We start from the raw sequence: 19,863 nt of genomic DNA, 5'->3' as shown, positions 1-19,863 counted from the left end.
TGCTTCTCCAGGAAACTCATCCTGCGTATCACCAGCGAAGTCACCGTACATCCAACCTCAAATATTGTTGCTGATTATCAGTAAGTTGATCAACTCGAAAACAAAAAATCACCTGCAGCCGTTGAAAGTCAAGTACAGACATTGCATAAACATTCTGGTCATTTGAAATGATTTTCATTTTTCTTTTGAGTATATTTTCTTGTTTCTGCGTTTATACGCAACCGTTTATTTGTCTGGACGTTGTTCTTTGTATCGCTCTTTTGATCGGAAAAAGTATCTCTTTTGTGTTGTAAAAATTGGTTGAATCAAAATTTTAAACCGAATGATCATTCAATTACATCCGAAATTTGATAAGTTTACATGCATGATTTGAATTCTCTGTTGTGTGTGAATGTTCATTTTTTGAGTGATTTATGAAATGTGGCTGAATCAAAGAAACGTTTCAACTCAATGGCTTCTTTCGCGAAAATATACAACGAAAGGAAGAACATTACAGATAAATATTTTGACATGATTGAAACTGCAGAAAAACATCGAGAAGAAGAGTATGAAGCATCAATAAAAATCCAGAGATGTTTCAGAAGATTTGAAAATATACAAAATATCAAATATCAAAATAAAATGGCAACTATAATTCAATGCGCATTTCGTAAGCATCAAGCACAAAGATTATTTAAATGTTTGCTTGTTGAAAAGAATAGAGATGAAAGAATGAAGTATTTTAACACAATGGCAACAAAAATACAAAGATGCTGGAGGGGCTATGAGAGCCGGAAACATATATTTGATTTTTACAAACAACAAAAATATCTTCAAAACATTTCAGAAGCAAATTCAAAAATGCGTCGCGAGTTGGACGCGTATTATGTTCGTACAAATGAAGAGCAAAAGCAAGCTAAATATGAAAGAGATAAGAAAAGACAAGAAGCAAGCGCATTACATCAGCATTATCTTGTATCAACAGCTGCAATTCCATCAATTTTCCAACCACCATCGTTCACAAAAGACGCTGATGCAATGCCAGCAATTGAAAACTTCATACGAAGTGTAAACAAAGCAAAAATTGTTGTGCCAAATCTGAATCAAAATAAGTAAAATATAAAAAATTAACGGAAATAAAGTGATTTTATAAACTGTGTGCCAAAGATATTTGGTATATTTTACATAAATTTCATTATTTGATTCAATGTATATTGTAAATAAATTTCCATATAAATTGTGAAATATTTTACCAGTTGAATTTTTGTGATGTAGTTTTTAGCTTAATATTGATATGTGGTTTTGGGTCTAGCCCCAGGTCTTGTTGTTTATGTGTTTTGAAATAATTTACACACAATGGATGTTTAGTAAGATATTAAAATTCCGATCAGTATCAATTCAAAAAAGAACTTTTGAAAGTTAAAAAATGTGAACTGGCGAAAAAAAATCAGTAGCGATTCCACTTTTTGAACACAGTTCTGTGAAGGTCGATCGAAAAGTGCAACGGTGACATCACAGTTTGCTTTGGGCCTATTGACAAATTGGTTTGGAATAATCGAATTTATCATTAGATATCTTGATTATCATATAGTTTTATTCAAGGTTTGAGTTATTAATTTTTATGAATATTTAAATAAAATAAATGATATAAGAAAAAGTGCATTTGCACTAAATAAAAATATGAAAAATAAATTGATTTTTTTATGATGATTAGTATTCAATATATTCATATATCATGAAGATTTTTCAATCTTTTTCGTGAATATTGTAACATTTAAGGGTTTTTTTCTTATTTTTATTAGTATTACTTGAAAAACGTTAAAAACAATAAATTGCTATTTTAAAGATTGTTTTTTTGTATTAAAATATCAAATTAATAGAATATATTACATATGTAATATAATTTTTATAATAAAAGAATTCAAATTAAAAATAACAATATTTATTTATTTTTGCATTATTTCCCTATTAATGACAATGATCATTTTTAACACAAAATTCTAAAATTGCACAAAAAGCAGTATATCATTTATTTGTCTTAGGAAACAATTTTCATAGTTAACACAAATTTTCCCAAATATCGCAAAACAATCTCAAAACATATCTAAAATTATTTGTACATATAAAATAAAAACTTCTTTAGACATAAATGTAAGACAATTCAAAACGTTTATTCAATCCACGTATTTCCGTTTCTTATTACAAACAATTCAGCCGAAAGATTTTTTAAAAGTATTGGCACATTTCGTGCATCAGCCTCAAGAACTTTTTGGTAATTTGAGCAAAATTCTTCTGAAGCTCCAAGAGATTGTAAGGTTTGAGACAACAAGTTTGAAAATAAACCATAATTTTTCTTTGACAAAGGAATATGAAAATTAGCTACCGCTACCAACAATCTTTGATATTTTACTTTTGTTGGGTCGAAAGCAGACGATAGCAAAAAATTGAATGAAATTGGTGTAAACTCCTGAATTATTAAATCTGCATTTAGCATATATGAACACTGTAAAAATAGAAATATATAATATAGAATATCTGGATTATCATATCTCCGTAACAACAACTCTTTTGTATTTTCAAGAATTTTTATAAACAAATCAATTTGATGTTGAAAAATTTCCACACTCTGCATGTAAAATTGATATACAAATCTTACCATTGTTGTTGCTTCGGCTATTTCTATGTCTTGTGAACAAGGCATAGACATAGTTTCTGCAAGAGAAACAAAGAATAAGTTTGTAATAACTTCGAGTAATTTCAAAATCCATTCATAGTTTGACTCAAAGTTTGGCACTTTTTTGTTTTTTGAGATGTAAATAAATTTTGTTGCCACTTCACAAACCGCCGAAATTGAATTCCTTCCACAAATAAATTGAATTACCGATAGAAACAGCTGAAAACCGTTCGGCGTAAAAACGTTTATACATCTGATTAATAAACTTAGCAATTCGTCATCGTTTTGACATTTTGGAATTAATTGGGAAATCAAAGGAATAACTTTATCAGCGACAACTGAAGTATCAATGTTGGACATAAAATTGAGTAAAAGTTCAATACTTTGATGATTATCTGCATTTTGAATATTTGCTACAAGATTATCAATGCATTCATAGAGCACAGGTTTTAGCTTTGCTTCATATAATCCGTATGTTAATCGTGCTGCTATAACTGTATAGTTGTTATTCATTACGGACATTAATCTGCTAATAATTTCTTCATTGACGGCGATTCTTTTTGCTCTTCTAATTGCAAATTGCTTTAATAAATTCGCAAATAACTTTCTTGCATTTTCATGTATTTGATCAGCCAAAGAAAATTCCATTAATGAGTTAAATATTTCATTGTTATATTGGTTTTGAAATCGTTGATCTTTTTCTTGAAATGCTAAAGTTAATTTAAGGAAATTATACATTACATAAAACTGTTCATTATTAATTGGTGGGTGAACATTAAATAAAGGAGTAAAAAAGCCAAAACATTCTGCGAAATATGGAACATTAATTTTTTTTAGTAATATTTCATATAATATTTCCAAAAATGTTGAAGCTCTTAGTGTATCTTCGAGCATATTACTTTGTCGTGAAAACGCAAGTAATATTTGTAAGACAATTTCTGTGTTTTGTTCAAGATAAATTAAAATGATTCGATTAAGTTGATTTAAAAAATTACTTGTTGGTTGATATTGTGTAGTGTTGTATGTTATCATTATTCGTTGTAATATACTCGGCATAATTACATTAACACTTTCGGGAACATTTAATGCAAATGTATATATAAATCCTAAAACGCATCGAGAAACTTCTTCGTTAGGCATTTGCAAAAAGAGAAGCGAAAGTTTAAGGAATTCTTGTGATAACTCGGTGCCTATAAATGAATATCCACCAGCTTGAGTGGCTCGTGCACCATAAATAAGGACATTTTGATCTTGTCCAAATGTTTGGCATATCTGTGTAATGAGTGGTATAATTTGGAGTTGTGTTGCTAAAACAGCTTTTTCTTCACGTGGTATTGAGCGATACATCAATGAACTATATATGTTTAAAAGTCCAATGGCTTTATTCGAATCATTAACATAATTACAAATCGTTTGAATATTGGAAACATTTTGAACCCATGAAATATCAGCCCAACGACATAAATAAGCAAGAATCAAATAAGAATCTGAAAAGCCATTTGTAATGCCATTTATTGCTAATTGATAAATGTTGGGAAGTATTTGTGATTGAATTAGGAAATTCTTGATCAGTTTGTTTTGAGAAAGAAGATGAGGAGTGGGAATGACAAGAAGCTTGAAAAAATGCATAAGAGTTTTCACTTTAAGAATATCAGGAAACTGATTTACAGCTTCAAAAAATCCATTCCATTGTTGTGGAAAAGTTAAGATAGCAAAATTTGCTTGTGCAATGGATAACTGTTCAAGAGTTTCTGGTGAATATTTTGAGATATTTTGAGTCGCTGTTACGAATAAAAAAGTCTGAATTATGGGATAATGATCATTTGTTATTTCATATGAATGATGCACAAGACGCCTTATGGCACATATAAATGAACAGTAGTATGAAGTTTGTAGTGTGAAACTATTGAAATTGGTAATAAACCATGATAACCCTTCCAAAGAACTCATCAATTTATTTCTTAAATTAATCCCAGAGAGTCTCATTTCTTCTGTTATTTTTTCATCAATTGGAAATGAATATGAAAGTATCTTTTCGGTTTCAACTACCTCTCCCATTAAATCCTAAAATATAAACGTACACACTCTGAATTTCAAAATCGAGTTGGGGTGCTCCAAAAAATGTCATCGTCACTTTTTTACAAGATTAGAAATAACAGGAAGAAAAATATCGAATCAATATTTCTTCGTTTTCTACCTCACATGAGCATTGCATATCATGGACAAATCTCCTTTTATATGACTCCTTTCAACATTATATGTTGTGAAAAGTAAGCAGCACTTTTCGATCGGTTACAATTAATACGTTCAAAAAACTGAAATTTTACTATCAACGGATTGAATGGCTAATTCCATTTTGAAAGGTATAAACCGTCATCATCAGTTTTTTGGGGCGGTGCGAGATTCTTGGAATTCATTCCAAGATTATTAGTATTCTATGTGCATTTCAAAATGGTTCGGCAGACAAGGCCGAGAGCCTTATGAAGCAGCTCTTCAGCTATTTCGGCACATGTAAGACGATGCCTTATGCTATGATGAAATCGGAGTCTACGACGTAATATTACGTGTTGATTGAATGCATCAATCAAAACTTTTCAATTCATTCAAAAAAAAAAAAGTTTGCGCAAACTTTCGTTATAAAAAGACGATAAAATTGGGTTTTCAAACTGACCGTTTAGATATGACTGTGTTTCAGACATTCAAATATTCATAGAAATATTTTTACACTCATTCAAAATTGAACCAAATGGATCGGCAAAAAAAGCGTGAAATGATTAAATGAAAACAAAAGCTACAAATGCACGATTTCGAATGTGATGTTCTCTTCGTTGAGAGAACAGTCCACAGCACCCTGATTGTATGATGTGTAATATTAATTTCATAGGATTATATAAAAGTGATATTAGTTGGCCGAAAGACCGTTAAAGCAAACTTAAAGTTCAACCTAGTTAAATTCTCGAAATTTTAAGTAATCAATTATATATCTGCAGTGTTTTTCAAATATATTTTATTTCTCGAAGAAATCTTGAAAATAATAATGATTTTTCAGATTCTAAATTTTTAAAATCTTAAAGATTTTATTCTTATTCTTATTACGTATTTTTTTTTGAACGATGTATTCTAATATATGAATTCATTATAATTTTTTTAATTTCCTTAAATTTTGTGTAATAACAAATGTTATTAGTCTTATCCGAAAAGAAAATATAACAAAATTCATAACAAAAATCATTGTTAAGATCAATCCCATGATAAATAGTTTCATTTATATTCGAAAAAAACAATATTTATCGATTTTTTTCAGAATTTTAGCATATATCATAATATAATTTTATCTTTGTCTGAATGAAGATGTTATATTTTGTTTAATTTAAAATGGAGCACTCAGCGTGAGTGCGTTTATGTTATAATAATAAATAATTCTGAATAATCGAATGATTGAAAATTAAAAACTCAAATATCATAAATGTTCAAGGAAATTAATTGCTTATATTCCGATACTAATTGTCATGGTTTCCTTACAATTTAACCAAAAAATTTCAAGCAGGTTTATTTTTTCCCAAGTCATTGTGCTCATTTATTGACTTCAAAAAGCGAGTCAAAATCAATTGAAAAAACCGCACTCTATTATTGAAAAAATCAATGAATTGGTTTCTTTGTCGAAATATCTTTTTTGAGAAGGGTTAACCCTAATTTGAAAACTTTTTCAAACAAATTTCTATTTTTCGTTCAAAAAACAACATAGCTCTTCATGGGACGACACGAGAAGAACCACAAGCCAAAACATCAAATCATTTTCAAGCCTGATGGATTAGATTATATTTTAGAATTTACAAAAAAAGGATTCACAAAAGAATCACTAATGATATTGGAAGAAATGGCCGAGATTTCAGAAAATAGGATAAATACGGCTGCTGAAACTACGGATGAAATTTCTGACTTTGATGATAGTTCATTTATTGATCCAAACAAAAATCCATATCAATTTTCATATTCATATTGTACGATCTTCCATACTGATTACAAATCTACTAGCCCAGAAGTAAATGACGTGAATCCTGAAATCAAAAAAGAAAGTTCGCCAAGCACGTTCGAATGGGATTTTTGCGATGTTGAAATTGATGGTGATTTATTTTGATCAAAGACCATAGGACAATTAAGACTTTATCTCCAACTTCAAAGGATTATGTAAAAAAAATTTCAAATTCATTTTATTGCTCAAATACTATAGAGTCATTTTTATTCATATAAATATGCTTTATCTTTAAATTTTTTTTTGACTGCAAAATAACCTTCTTATCATCTTTAATTCCATCAAGTTTAATTCAAGATATTTTTATTTGTTTGTACATGATAATATATAAATAAAAATATATTATTGGAATTATTGTTTGCAAATGATTTTATGCCATTAATGCATTTATTTTTAATACTATAATTATTTATAAACAAAATTGCTTGTAATATTATTTTATTATATTTTGAAATTATTTCAGTCTTCTTTTAGTAAGTGCGGAATCTCATATATATCGCTTTGATGAATAAATAAATATTATTAGATCGATTAGAATCCAATACTACTGAAAATTTATCTATATTTTTATATTACCTGTAGAAAATGAAATTATACCAGATCGTAGTCCATATTTTGTTTTCGAATACAAATTAAAATATGTGACTAAGTGAATGATATATTTATATATTTATATAATCATCGAGGCTTTTTTTGTAATCAGTCCCATAATTAAAAAATAATAATGTTTATGTTTTTATGATGTCTTGGTGTTGATTATATATTTATTCGAGAATATTATTGAAATTTAATAATTTTGAAAAACCAAAAAAAGTGATTGAAAAAACAATTTCATTAAGATCGCATTCAATTGCTCGTAATGTATCTATATTATATGATGTTTTCATTGAGATTTTAGAAAGAAATATATAATAAAAGGTGAACTATCAAAAAACCGCTACGAGAACTAATAAAACGTCAAAATTATCTGAAAAATGGGATCGGTACCGATTGAATTACCCAAATCTCATTGAAAAATTTCAATTTATCCATTGCACTTCACATGTATTATCCGTATCAACCTGGCTTTCTTTCTGAGAGGCGTGAGCCTTTGAGCTTAATTTCAATGCCCAAATGAGGACTGTCGTTTATCCTGCTTCATTGAGTTGAACTGTCTGCAACCGCTCAACCCATCGCAAAAGTTGTCAAAATAATCATTCAAAATTGTGAGCACTGAAAATATTTACCGGTTATGGTTCTTTGAAAATGAGTTTATTTTAATCGTTTTTATAACTGATTTTTTACAACAGTAAGTGTAGTTACGGTTTGAAGTTTCGTAATAGTAATGTCAACTCGTTAACCAAATTATAAATTTGATCTTTCTTCACTTGAATTTTACATTGTACTTCTAAGCCTAAAACGATCGTTGCTCTCTATAGTTTTCTAGTTATGTTTTTTCCTTTGACGATTTATTGAATTTCGGGAGACATTTTTAGCTTTATTGCATTTTCTTGGTGTCCTTGAATATGAAATTGAAATGAATGAAAATAAATGAAAAAATTGATGATTAATCAGTTCAGCATTAATTCAAGGAATGAGAGGACTTGCTTCCTCAGAAAAGCAATTCCATATATGTTTCAAATTCTTTGCGGCTATAAAATTACAAATGAATCTGAAAGTAATGATAATGCTTAAAGCAATATCCAAAAATTAATAAACTCATTTAGAGATATTAAAATTAACGAATATATTTTTTTATCAAATTAAACTTTTGATTCAAGTTCCATGATAGATGTACTTATGATTAATTTGATCTAATTATATTTTACCATATTTTCTTCAATTATATGGCACACAAATAACTTGTTCATATGAATATCATGAATTCAAAGTTCATAATTGACTTAATAAGATAAAGATTTAGACATGAATGATATTCTTTCGGGCAAAACAAAAAAACATAAACATTCGACATAACTTTTCTTATGTCTTTCCAGTTGAATCTTTCAACGAAGAAACGTGAAATCATTTTAACGTCTTTTGCTTCAAGCGAAATACAGAGACCGTTAAATAAAAAATGCTAAATAGGGTTTATTATGATACCCAACTAATACAAAAAGATTTTGCATCTTTCACAGACGAAGAACTTTACGGTCATGTTTCTATAGTTAACTATTTTGTATCTTTTTTTCAATCAAATACAAATAAATCAATCACAAATTCATTTCGCTTTAGTTTTTCAAATGATGGCAAATATGCAACACTTTCGATCGGATCATCTGTTTATTTCATAAATTTTATTGCAAATTCAATTATATACTCAAAATCAGATACTAATTTTTTATCATCAGCTTTTCATCCAGCAAAAAAAGAAATTTTATTACTTACCAAAACAGCTATTTTCGTGTATTCTTATGACTTAAAAAAAATCGGACAAAATTCTAATTCAAACTTTTTCAAATTACTTCCATTTGCAAATGATGTTTATGGACTGACCTCAAATTCTCTTGTTTCATTAAATTCAAATAATGTCATCCATACCAATATTCCAAAACCACAAATTTCAGCTTCATGCACCAAATTCATTGCGCTTATTACCAAAACCTTAACGATTATCAACGAAGATTGCTCACAACTTACTCCTTCCTACATCTTTGATGATCCAAAAGATTGTGTATTTTCTAATGATTTCAATCATTTTTTTGTATTAGATTCATTTAACAAAGTCATTATTTTTTCACTTGAAAAGAATGTCAAAGAAACTAACGTCATTGAAGTTCCTTCACTTTATCTTGCATCATGGGATAATTTACATTTTGCTACGCTTGATGAATTTGGTTCAATTGGAATTTATTCAATTGAAAACGATCAAAAACATTTTGAACAAATAACCGTCAAAGCCGATTCATTTATGTTTAATACCCAACAAGGATTATTAGTTCTTGAACCACAAGAACAAATTGGGGAATCAACACATTTTAATCTTGTTCATTATATTTCTGTCACTCCATTTGAGTTATATCAGCGTAATTGTGAGCAAGGATTTTTTGGTGATGCATTAGTCCTTTTACGAACTTTTGATTTTGATAAAGATATATACTATAAAGCATATGTTAAACAAAATGAATTAACAATACAATTAATTAATGATTATTTAAAATTAATCAAAGACAAAAATTTTGTTTTTGATTTTTGTAAGGAATCAATTGGAGAAACGCCTGATATTAATTCAGAATTAATACGTACAGGTCTTGAAATCAAACCAAATGATGAAACAATGTTACGATATAATGAACGTTTAAAAATATTCACAAAAATGAATAGAGACGGTTTTAACGGCAAAGAATGGCAAAAATTTAGGAATTGTGATCTGAAAAAGCAATTAACTTTATGGGGTAAACGGTCGCTTTTTCACAAAATTTCGGTTGTATTCAAAAATTCGAGCGAATTAAACGCCGATGAAAAGAAGGATTTTGTTGTTAATTCAATATCACCTTTTGCTGATCCTAATGAATATATCAATATAATTCAAGAAGCCGATACCTTCCGAGAACGTGCCAATAAGATTGATATGTTTACTGGTGAAACAAATCTAATTGTTGATTTACTAAAATTAGGCTCTAAACGTTTTCCAAGCTTAATAAAAGATTCAGAATTAGCAATTGAATTTGATAATTATATTACAAATTTTGCTAATGAAGAATCAAGCATAACTATGCGATATCAAAAATATGTAAATGATTTAAATGATGATGAACGAATATTATTATTTTGCACTAACGTCAAAACAGGCGAAGAACTTTGTAAAATATTTAATAGCGATGCAAAAACAATCATTTTAAGAAGTCCCGAATCATTAATAAATGTATTAAGTACACCAATTCTTTATGAAAATCCCAAATTCTTTTATAATTATAATATGAAAGATCGAATTCGGGAAATAAGGAATTCATTAAAAACACAAAATGAAGAAACAATCAAAGAATTCATTGGAAACATTATCGATAAAATGACATTGGTTGATTCGACATATTTATTGGATTATTTTCGAGATTATTTAACGAAAAAAGATTCGTTACTTTTAGGAATAATTAAAATCGCAATTCTTACAAATGTTAACATTGATAATATCTCATTAAAAGAAATCACGACACAAAATATATTGAAGTTTTCGAAAGAAATATCACAAAAACATTCAGACTCATGGAATGGATTTGTCGAAATATTATATGAAGCGAATGAAACAATATTTAAAGACAAACAATTTCTTGAACAAATAAAAGAAATTGATTTAGTTACTAAATTACATAATAATCAAGATTATGATATCCAAACAGAAAAAGAAAGAGATATAACATTAACAATAATTAAAGAATATTGTCAACGTGCGAATTCTTGTAAAATTTCATCTGATAATTATTTAAGTAATGCACATCGATTCTTAAGTTTCATACCGAAGAATTTAATCAATGATAATGTTGAAGAATATATTAAAAAGTTCCAAAAATATAATGAAATTAGTGAAATTAATCCAAAGATTACTCCAAATGAAATCGATAAAGAAAATAATTCGACTTCTTTAGTGAAATTAATATTAAACAAAAATATTATTATAAATGATATTGAACGGTTTATTAAAAGTGTTCAATTATTATGTAAACAATTAAAAGATATAAATCAAAAAGTAATAAATGAAGAATTAGCAAAAATTTGTTTGGAAAATAATAAATTGGAATTCGGTTATCAATTTTTAGATGATTCAAATGAATCAATTAAAATGAAATATGCAAAAATGGAAAAGAACAAAAAGAAAAAAATCGAATTATGTAAAAATGAAATTAAAATTTGTTCAAAAGATTATTTACCATTTTACATCGATGTTTTACAAAATGAAATCTTAAAGCCAATGAATGAAAATGATAAAATTTTAAAGTTAATAACTTCAACAAATAACAAAACGATATTTCACTTTGCGTTTTCGTTAATAGATCCAAAGAAAAGATTCGACATTATATACTCTTATTTAGATAAAAATGAGGATTTAGAATCGAATTTTTTGTTTATACATAAAATAAAAGAATTCATTAATGAAAACGAATTCAATGATTATTATAACAAAATAATGTCATATTTATCGAAATTACCTTTAGACAATCAAAGGCAAATCATTAAAAAAGTCGAAAAACAAAATTACACAACTGATACTAATACTAAATTAAAGGTTTATACTATAGAAATGTTAGAAAAAATGAATATTAAAGTGAAGAATGAAACAAAAATCGAAGAATTTTCAAGTCTAATTTTGAATAACCCGGATTCTGTAAACTACTCAAAAACAGTTATCGACATTCTCAAAATTTGGATGGAGTTAAACGTTTTGAACCCAAAAATTTCAAAGGAATTTGCATTGAAATTATTCAAAGGAAATTTAAACAAAGATAGAGAATTTTGGAATTCAGTTTTGGATGAAGAAACAGAAATGGAAATACTTCAAGAAACTAATGATGTAGGATTTGGCCTTACATCAAAATATAAGTCTGTTATTATAGAAAGTAATGATATTGTGTTGTCACAAAAAATTAAAACACTTCCAGATCAAGCTATTGATGCAATTATAGAACGTGGCGATGCTCACTTATATGTTGATGCTTTGCTGTTTGATTCTATTCTTGCAAGAGCTCAAAGTTCATTCCAATTTAGAATGATCTTCAATTCGCTTAAAAGTAATAACCAAACATTGGCATTGATAAAACTTATTTCGTGCTTCTTAAATATATCTCAGAAATTTATTTTGCCTTTTGAAGCGGATGAGTTAATATCTTATGCAGAACAAATATTTATCAATAAATCTGATTAGGTAATGTAAAAATAAAATTTTCTTTATGATTTTCTTTTTTTTTTTTTTTATTATATGTCTTCAGAGTTAAGCTTAAATGGTTTCCCGTTAAATGATATATAGATCTTTAATAAATATAAATATTCCAAATTCGCTTAATAGGTTTGAACAAAGTTCATTTCCAATGTGCTTAAGTTGAGTTAAATTTTCCCCTTACAGCCAACTTTTTATATTTGAGATTATTGTGCTCAATAACAAACGTTCATCAAAACGATTATTATCAATTCAATTCCAGACCATTCAACCAAACAAGAAAACCAAAAGCATCCCATGATCGGTGTTGATTTTGGCAGTACCTTTGTCAAAGTAGCATTGCTTAAAGACAATGGAGAAATTTTATGCCAAAAATTTCATTCCAATTTCGAAGAAATCAAAGAATATTTTACATCACATCACGATGAAAGAATTATTCATGCAGAAGACTTCAAAAACTGGTGTGCTGTTGGTGCAGGATCATATAAATTTCGTAATTTTATTCAAACTTTACATATTCCATCTCCGATTTTTGAGGATGAAATGCGTGCAAATGCCAAAGGTGTAGCATACCTATTACAAGATAAAAATAGACTTCATATCCATGGCGGTGTAGGAAAAATATCAGACAGATATATAATTGCATCAATGGGAACAGGCGTTTCTTTTACATTAAATTATGGAAACGAAACTAAACATATTGGCAGCTCCCCAATTGGTGGTGGAACATTAATGGCTCTTTCCAAACTTCTTCTTGGCGTAACAAATTTTGATGAACTTTATCAACTTGCATCCAAAGGTAAACCAGAAAACGTCGATTTAATGATAGAAGATTTGGTTGGGGAAGATTATGGTCCTACACTTGTTACCGGAACAGTTGCATCTTCAATGGCCAAAGCTGCATTTAGTAAAGAGCGGCCATCCGACGCTGACATTGCATCCTCTCTTATTGCTACTGTTTCCTTTGCTATTGGGACACATGTATCCTCAATATGCGGATCTGAAGGAATCGATACATGCATTTTTATTAGCGGATTTCTAGACAAAGAAGGAATGATAGCAAATAATCTGAGAAGATCAGTAAATTTGTTCCAACCAAAAGTAACTTTGGTGGTACCAGATTATCATCATTACGTTGGTGCAATTGGAGCTGCCTTATTTGCAAGAGAAAAAAAATAAACAGTCTATCACTATCACTTTGGTATTCTTAATTTATATGAAAATTGCAATTTTTTTTGGCAAATTGATATGTTAACATTTTTCAAATTCAAAAAACATTCGAAATCAAAACACTTTTATTAATACTTTTTACTGCATAAATCAGGCCAATACATTGTGTATAATATTATGTAAAAAAATTGGGATAAGTTAAAAAAGAATGTAACATTAATGAAAAATTATCTTTTATAAAAATTTAAAAACAAAATAAATTCAAAATTAACATAAATATAATTATTAAATTATTTATTTACTTTGCACGACCAAGCTTTTGAAGTGCCTTTTCACGATTTTGGCGTTTCTTTTCAATGAGATTCTTGCGATATTTATCCATCTTGATTTTTGTGATAACGACATTTGATGGGTGGATTGGGATGAAAACTGTTTCATTGCTGATCTTCTGTTTAGTAACAGATTCAACGTTGATACGCATTGTTGAGAGTTTGACAGCAACAACACGACCTGTACGCTTCTTCATTTGACCACGAACGACTTCAACTTCATCATCACGACGGATTGGAAGACGCTTGATTCCGTATTGTTTTTGAAGATCCTTGCTAAGAGGAGCGCTCATAGCAATATGCTTTTCTTCTTTAGTAGCGTTGAAAAATGCCTTGCGAACCTTGCGTGCTTGTGATGAAACAAATGGGTTTGTCTTCATTGAAGGGATAAAGGCAGACCAAACGAACTCCCTCAATTTTCTTCATACTTAAAAATTTAACAGCTGTTGTGAATTCTTGTTTAAAAAAAACGTTTACCAAAACCGACACAAATGGAGGGAACCTTTCATGTAATATAATATTATTTAATAGAAAAAATGATTGAATAAAATCTAATAGATATAAATATTACTAAAACTATTAAATCGGAATATTTTGCACATTATAAAAAAGAAAATTCATTCAATGAAATTAAAAAAATCGATGATGTTATAGAAAATTATCATGAACTATTAAATAATAAATGGAAATATCAAGATTTTATAGATAATTATGAAGAATTATCAAAGAATGATTGGGAACTTCATAAGAAATTGATTAAAGAAGGAGTTAATCCAAATGAAATTTCGAAAATAATTCGAAATGATGAAATAGAAAAACTTCAAGAAATATCATCACAGCCAAATTTTGATTTAAACAAAACAACCGAACCATCACTTTATGGAAGATGTTCATTTATTAATCAAAACAATGTTACATTAATTGAATATGCAGCATTTTTTGGATCAGTTAAATGTTTTAAATATTTACTTATGAATGATGCAAAAGTAATTAACACAGGTAAATATGCATTTGCTGGTGGAAATGTTGAAATCATTCAATTATGTGAACAAAATCATTCATCGTTCGAATTAACTTTTAAAATTGCAATTCAATTTCATCGAAATGATAATACTGGAAATATTTATTTGTTTTATTTATTATTTTATAAATAATATATTAGTGATTTTGAAATATAATTTACTAGTTTGATATTTTGGGATATTATTCAGAAACTATCTAATGCAGCATATTAAATAAAGGAAAAAAGATTTTATATATTTCTTGAATTTTACAATGATTCATTTTCTAATCTTGAAAGAAATATGAATAACTACCAAATAAAATAAAGCAAATTTATCACCATTCGATGCCAAAAATTCAACACTGTTTTTGTTAAACAAACTTTATATATTAATACTAATTTTCCTTAGAATGTGCTAAAATTTTATTGTATTTTATAATTGTATATCTTTTTCTTTGTATTCATTCTGTTTTTTTATGGTTCTGAAATTCGAATGATACTTAAAAGATACCAAAAATGATTTATTTTCGTAAATTATATTTCAACCATTTTTTCATGATCTTTATTGTCTGGCCAGATTGAATAGTTATCGTATTTTTACAACGAGGAAATTGTGAAGAATACGATAGTCAAATTTGAAAGCATTGAATTTTCGTTCATAAACCGGTTATGCTATATAAAATAAATTCGTAAACATATCAAAAGTAATTTCAAAGGATATCGCACCAAATTTAGTGCAAAAGTTGAACTTTTTGACTGTGGATGTTCAATGCCAAAAAAAACAGTATGGTATGTTTTTATATTTAATCATACAATCACCGTGTGGAGGTTTCTTGAGGTGAATTCGCCAATGGCGATTTCGACCAATTCGTTGGGAGCATTTGGATAGATGGTGAATTTGATTTTAATGGTAAAACTGTAGGGAGAGAACTTTGTATTTTCGGGTCCCCTTCGAGTTCTTTACGATATCGCATGCATACCTTTTTGTATGCAGCTGGGTTTGTTTCAATCCTTGTTTTAAATAAATCTGATAGTCTTGATGATTCTCCTGCTGTTGTTGGATTTGATGCGTCTCGTAACTGTTCGAAGACTGCATCAGGGTCTTTAAACTTGTGAGCCCATCCTTTATCAAATCTTTCTCTCAATTTGGAAATAACGTCATTTTCCAATTGATAATTTTCTCTAACTACGTACATCTTTTCAGGTTTAGTCTTCTTTTTTAAGACGTGAATAGTATCTCCATCTTTGATTCCTTGGAATGAAAGAGAAAAGGCTGGAGATAAAATTCGGCCATTACTAATATAAAAAGAGTCTTGTGCATTAACTACATTTGCTATATCATTAACTGAGTCAAATGAAGACATAGTTATTGTAGAATTATATGCACCAATCAAATGTATCGTGATGTTTTGTGCACTATCAATTGGTTTTACTTGTGTTGGTATCATCATATTTATTGGATGTTGGGGAAGACTACAGCAACGTGAGTTGTGCATCAAGAATAATTGTATATTTCTTTCAGAGGGAGAGATTGTATCCATTCAAATTATTCACATCTGAAACCGTAATTTTTCCTCAAAAAGTTTATTTTTTGTGAGTATGGGAATGTTGTTTTCCAATGGAAATTTTACTTTAAACGAATTTGTTTCCAATTTTAAATGGTGCGTGGTCGCGAAACCGCTGTGTGTTAAACGATGCGCAGTAATTTCAATGCAATAAACATAAACTTTTCAATTTACCGGCCAACTCTACGGTTCTGGTAAATGTGGTGTGTATACACTTCTTCTCTTTTTGTTCTGAAATCTTATCCAGAGAATTTAACACAAAGACAACGAAACTTACAAAAATAAATATGGTCTTATAAGTGAAATCCTGGATTTTATTTTCATTGCTATGTTTTAACGCTAAATAACCTCCATCAAGAAAAGCCTGACTTATTGACCGTTTAAATTATTTTCAAATTTGTGAAGAAATGTTCTTCAACAGACAAATGGTGATTATTACTGAATATAAAGCAATTTATCAGTTAACACATATATGCTAGCATATGTTTTGACATTTTTTTAATTGTTGAATGAAGTGCAATTTTTAGGAGAATAAAAGTCATTGATTATTAAATTAGCCAGCTTTTGACAAGCACTGTTGTTTTGTGCAAGATAAAATTTATTTCACTTTTTGTGAATATTTACTTTTCTTCGAAGAACGTTAAAATACAACTAAAAGTTCCAATTATCCAAAAAAAATTATCTATATAAGTTCGAATGTCCGATTTTAATGGATCAGGAACATATGAATTGGTAAATATATAAGATGATATTATTGTAATTTAAAATTGACAAATTAATGGTTCGATAGCATTTATCAAAAGCTGTTGTTTCTGATCTCAGAAAGTTCCAAAATCGAAAATTTTACGATTCTCAAATTTTTGTGTGGTTTATTTTCATTGTTTGAGCGTCATTTCAATTTTATCAAATTTCATATTATTATAATTTCATACAAGCTTTGTTTTCAGTTTCACAGAAATTCTGCATAAATTTATATCAATTCCAGAATTATTCGAAGTTAAAATTAAAAGATTTTTTTTTCAATTTCACAAGAAAATATTACTTATATTTTTATTTTATGCCTGATGGTGCGCATCATTTTTTATAGCTTATATCAAATTTGTTCATTTTTTGGTAATATTTTTTCAAATAGAAAACGTCGTAAAAATTTTTACGGCTATTTCAATATTTTTATTATTTTTTATAAACACTGCTGAGACAACATTAACAATTTCTTCTTCTGATGAATTTCCATCAACAGAACAAACAGATGTAACACATATCATAATTGAAGGTATTGTAACTGAGATTCCAGCGAATGCATTTAAAGATTGGAATTCTATTATTTCAGTTGTAATTTGTGATTCAGTTTTAACAATTGGATCATATGGTTTTGGACTATGTCCTAATTTAAAAACAGCAATTATTGGTGAAAATGTAGTTACAATTAAAGATAATGTATTTGTATCATGTAAAGCTTTATTAAATATCACAATTCCAAAATCGGTCACTTCGATTGAAAATTCTGCTTTTGGTGCTTGTGCAAGTCTTAATTTTATTATAGTATCAAATGAAAATTCATATTATTATAACTTAGGAAATTCACTTATACTTTGTACTAAATCTATTTCTCAAATCATTTGTTGTCCAGCAAAATGAAACGTTTGAAATTCCAAGTACAGTTACTTCACGAGATCGAGATGCATTTTCTTATTGTTGTAATTTAAAATATATCACAATTCCATATTCTGTTACTTCTATTGATATGTTCTGTTTTCTTTCTTGAATATATTTGGAAACAGTTATTATCGTAAATTTTGCAACAATTAGTGCATTAGTATTTAATAATTGTTATAAACTTAATTGTATAACAATTCCAAGCTCAGTTTCATCCATTTCAACAACTAATCCTTTTGTTGGTTGCAGAATTCTTCAATATATCAAAGTTTCAAATGATAATCAAGTTTATTCTAATTATAATGATGACGGAGTTCTGTATGACAAAAGTATTACTAAAATTTATGCTTATCCAACTGGAAACCAAACAAAATCATTCGAAATTCCAGCAACTGTAACTACTATTTATAATTATGCATTTACTTATTGTACACATTTAGAAACAATTAATTTTGAAGCTAATATAAATGATATTGGAGCTTATGCTTTTCAAAGATGTACTGGTCTAAAATGTATATATTATTATGGTGACACAGTGCCTACAGTTCAAACTACATCTTTTGATGGTGTAACAACATCTGTAATGACTGTAAGTACATATCCAAGTGATAAATTTAGTGAACTAAATGCAGTTGAAGAAACGCTCGATGAATGCCTTCCCCCAACGCAAACATTCACTAAATCGAATACTTTCACCAAATCCAATTTATTTACTAATCCATACACATTTACTAAATCAGACACTTTTACTAAGTCAAATACATTCACCAAATCAAGTACTTTTACTAAGTCAAATACATTTACCAATTCGGATACATATACAAAATCAAAAGAATTTTCAGATATCAATGATAGTTATACTCACACATTTTTATTAACTTATTTTATTTCATTTACAAAATCATATTTTATTGACAATTCATTCACAACTAATACAATATCAATAACTTTAATTGATTCAACTTATACATTTACTGAAGTAAAATTTATTTATTATCAATATAGTATTGTGTTTTATACAACATATTTTAGTGCTTATTCTGGTTTCTATTTGGTTGTGGATGAAAACTTATTTATAAATAGTGATAACAAAACTAATATATACATTATCATAGGAGTAGTAATTGGTGTTGTGATAATAATTACGTTACTAATTTTGTTGTTAATAAGATTTAGAAAGAAGAAATTGGACGAAGATGAAGCAAAATCAGAAAGTTTCGAACATCCAATAGCAGACACATGCAACAGTTTGACTTCTGGTATTTCTCTTTCGAAAATTGAAGAAGATCCATTTGCTGATGATTTTAATGAAGATAATAAAGTGAGAATTTGATCTCCTTTTATAATGTAATAATCTTTAATGATTTCAATTCCATGTTTTTTAGTAAATTATCATGTTTTAATTTAGAAACGATTATTTTTGGAGAAAATGTTACAACGATTGGTGAATCATCAAGTTCATATCAATTAAAAACATTACATTTTCAAACACAGTTGTAACAATTAGAATTTCAGCATATATATCATGTTATAATTATAATTTATGTTATAATTTAAGAATATCAACACTTATATTTTCAATAAGAGAAATTGGAGGTTCAGCATT

General features: G+C 28.0%; 4 protein-coding genes across 4 annotated transcripts; 2 read left to right on the top strand and 2 right to left on the bottom strand.

Moving 5' to 3' along the window:
* Window positions 1-840: 840 nt before the first annotated feature.
* On the top strand, window positions 841-1,095 carry GO595_001857 (IQ calmodulin-binding motif family protein; the record flags this gene model as incomplete). Its single annotated transcript, XM_067914701.1, has 1 exon — window positions 841-1,095. The coding sequence occupies one exon, from the start codon at window positions 841-843 to the stop codon at window positions 1,093-1,095; it is 255 nt and encodes an 84-aa protein (XP_067778106.1).
* An 11,736-nt stretch (window positions 1,096-12,831) lies between these two features.
* On the top strand, window positions 12,832-13,713 carry GO595_001856 (Fumble family protein; the record flags this gene model as incomplete). Its single annotated transcript, XM_067914700.1, has 1 exon — window positions 12,832-13,713. One exon carries the CDS (start codon window positions 12,832-12,834, stop codon window positions 13,711-13,713), a length of 882 nt encoding a protein of 293 aa, XP_067778105.1.
* Window positions 13,714-14,002: 289 nt separating this feature from the next.
* Window positions 14,003-14,413, bottom strand: GO595_001855 (ribosomal protein L24; the record flags this gene model as incomplete). The annotated part of the gene is made up of 1 exon (XM_067914699.1): window positions 14,003-14,413. The coding sequence occupies one exon, from the start codon at window positions 14,411-14,413 to the stop codon at window positions 14,003-14,005; it is 411 nt and encodes a 136-aa protein (XP_067778104.1).
* Window positions 14,414-15,851: 1,438 nt separating this feature from the next.
* Window positions 15,852-16,487, bottom strand: GO595_001854 (uncharacterized protein; the record flags this gene model as incomplete). The annotated part of the gene is made up of 1 exon (XM_067914698.1): window positions 15,852-16,487. One exon carries the CDS (start codon window positions 16,485-16,487, stop codon window positions 15,852-15,854), a length of 636 nt encoding a protein of 211 aa, XP_067778103.1.
* Between the last annotated feature and the right edge of the window lie 3,376 nt (window positions 16,488-19,863).

Source organism: Histomonas meleagridis (assembly GCF_020186115.1).
Source record: "Histomonas meleagridis strain 2922-C6/04-10x chromosome Unknown contig_15, whole genome shotgun sequence".
Classification (NCBI taxonomy): domain Eukaryota; phylum Parabasalia; order Tritrichomonadida; family Dientamoebidae; genus Histomonas; species Histomonas meleagridis.
The sequence above is the reverse complement of the archived record's forward strand: the minus strand, read 5'-3'. Positions and strand labels throughout refer to the sequence as shown.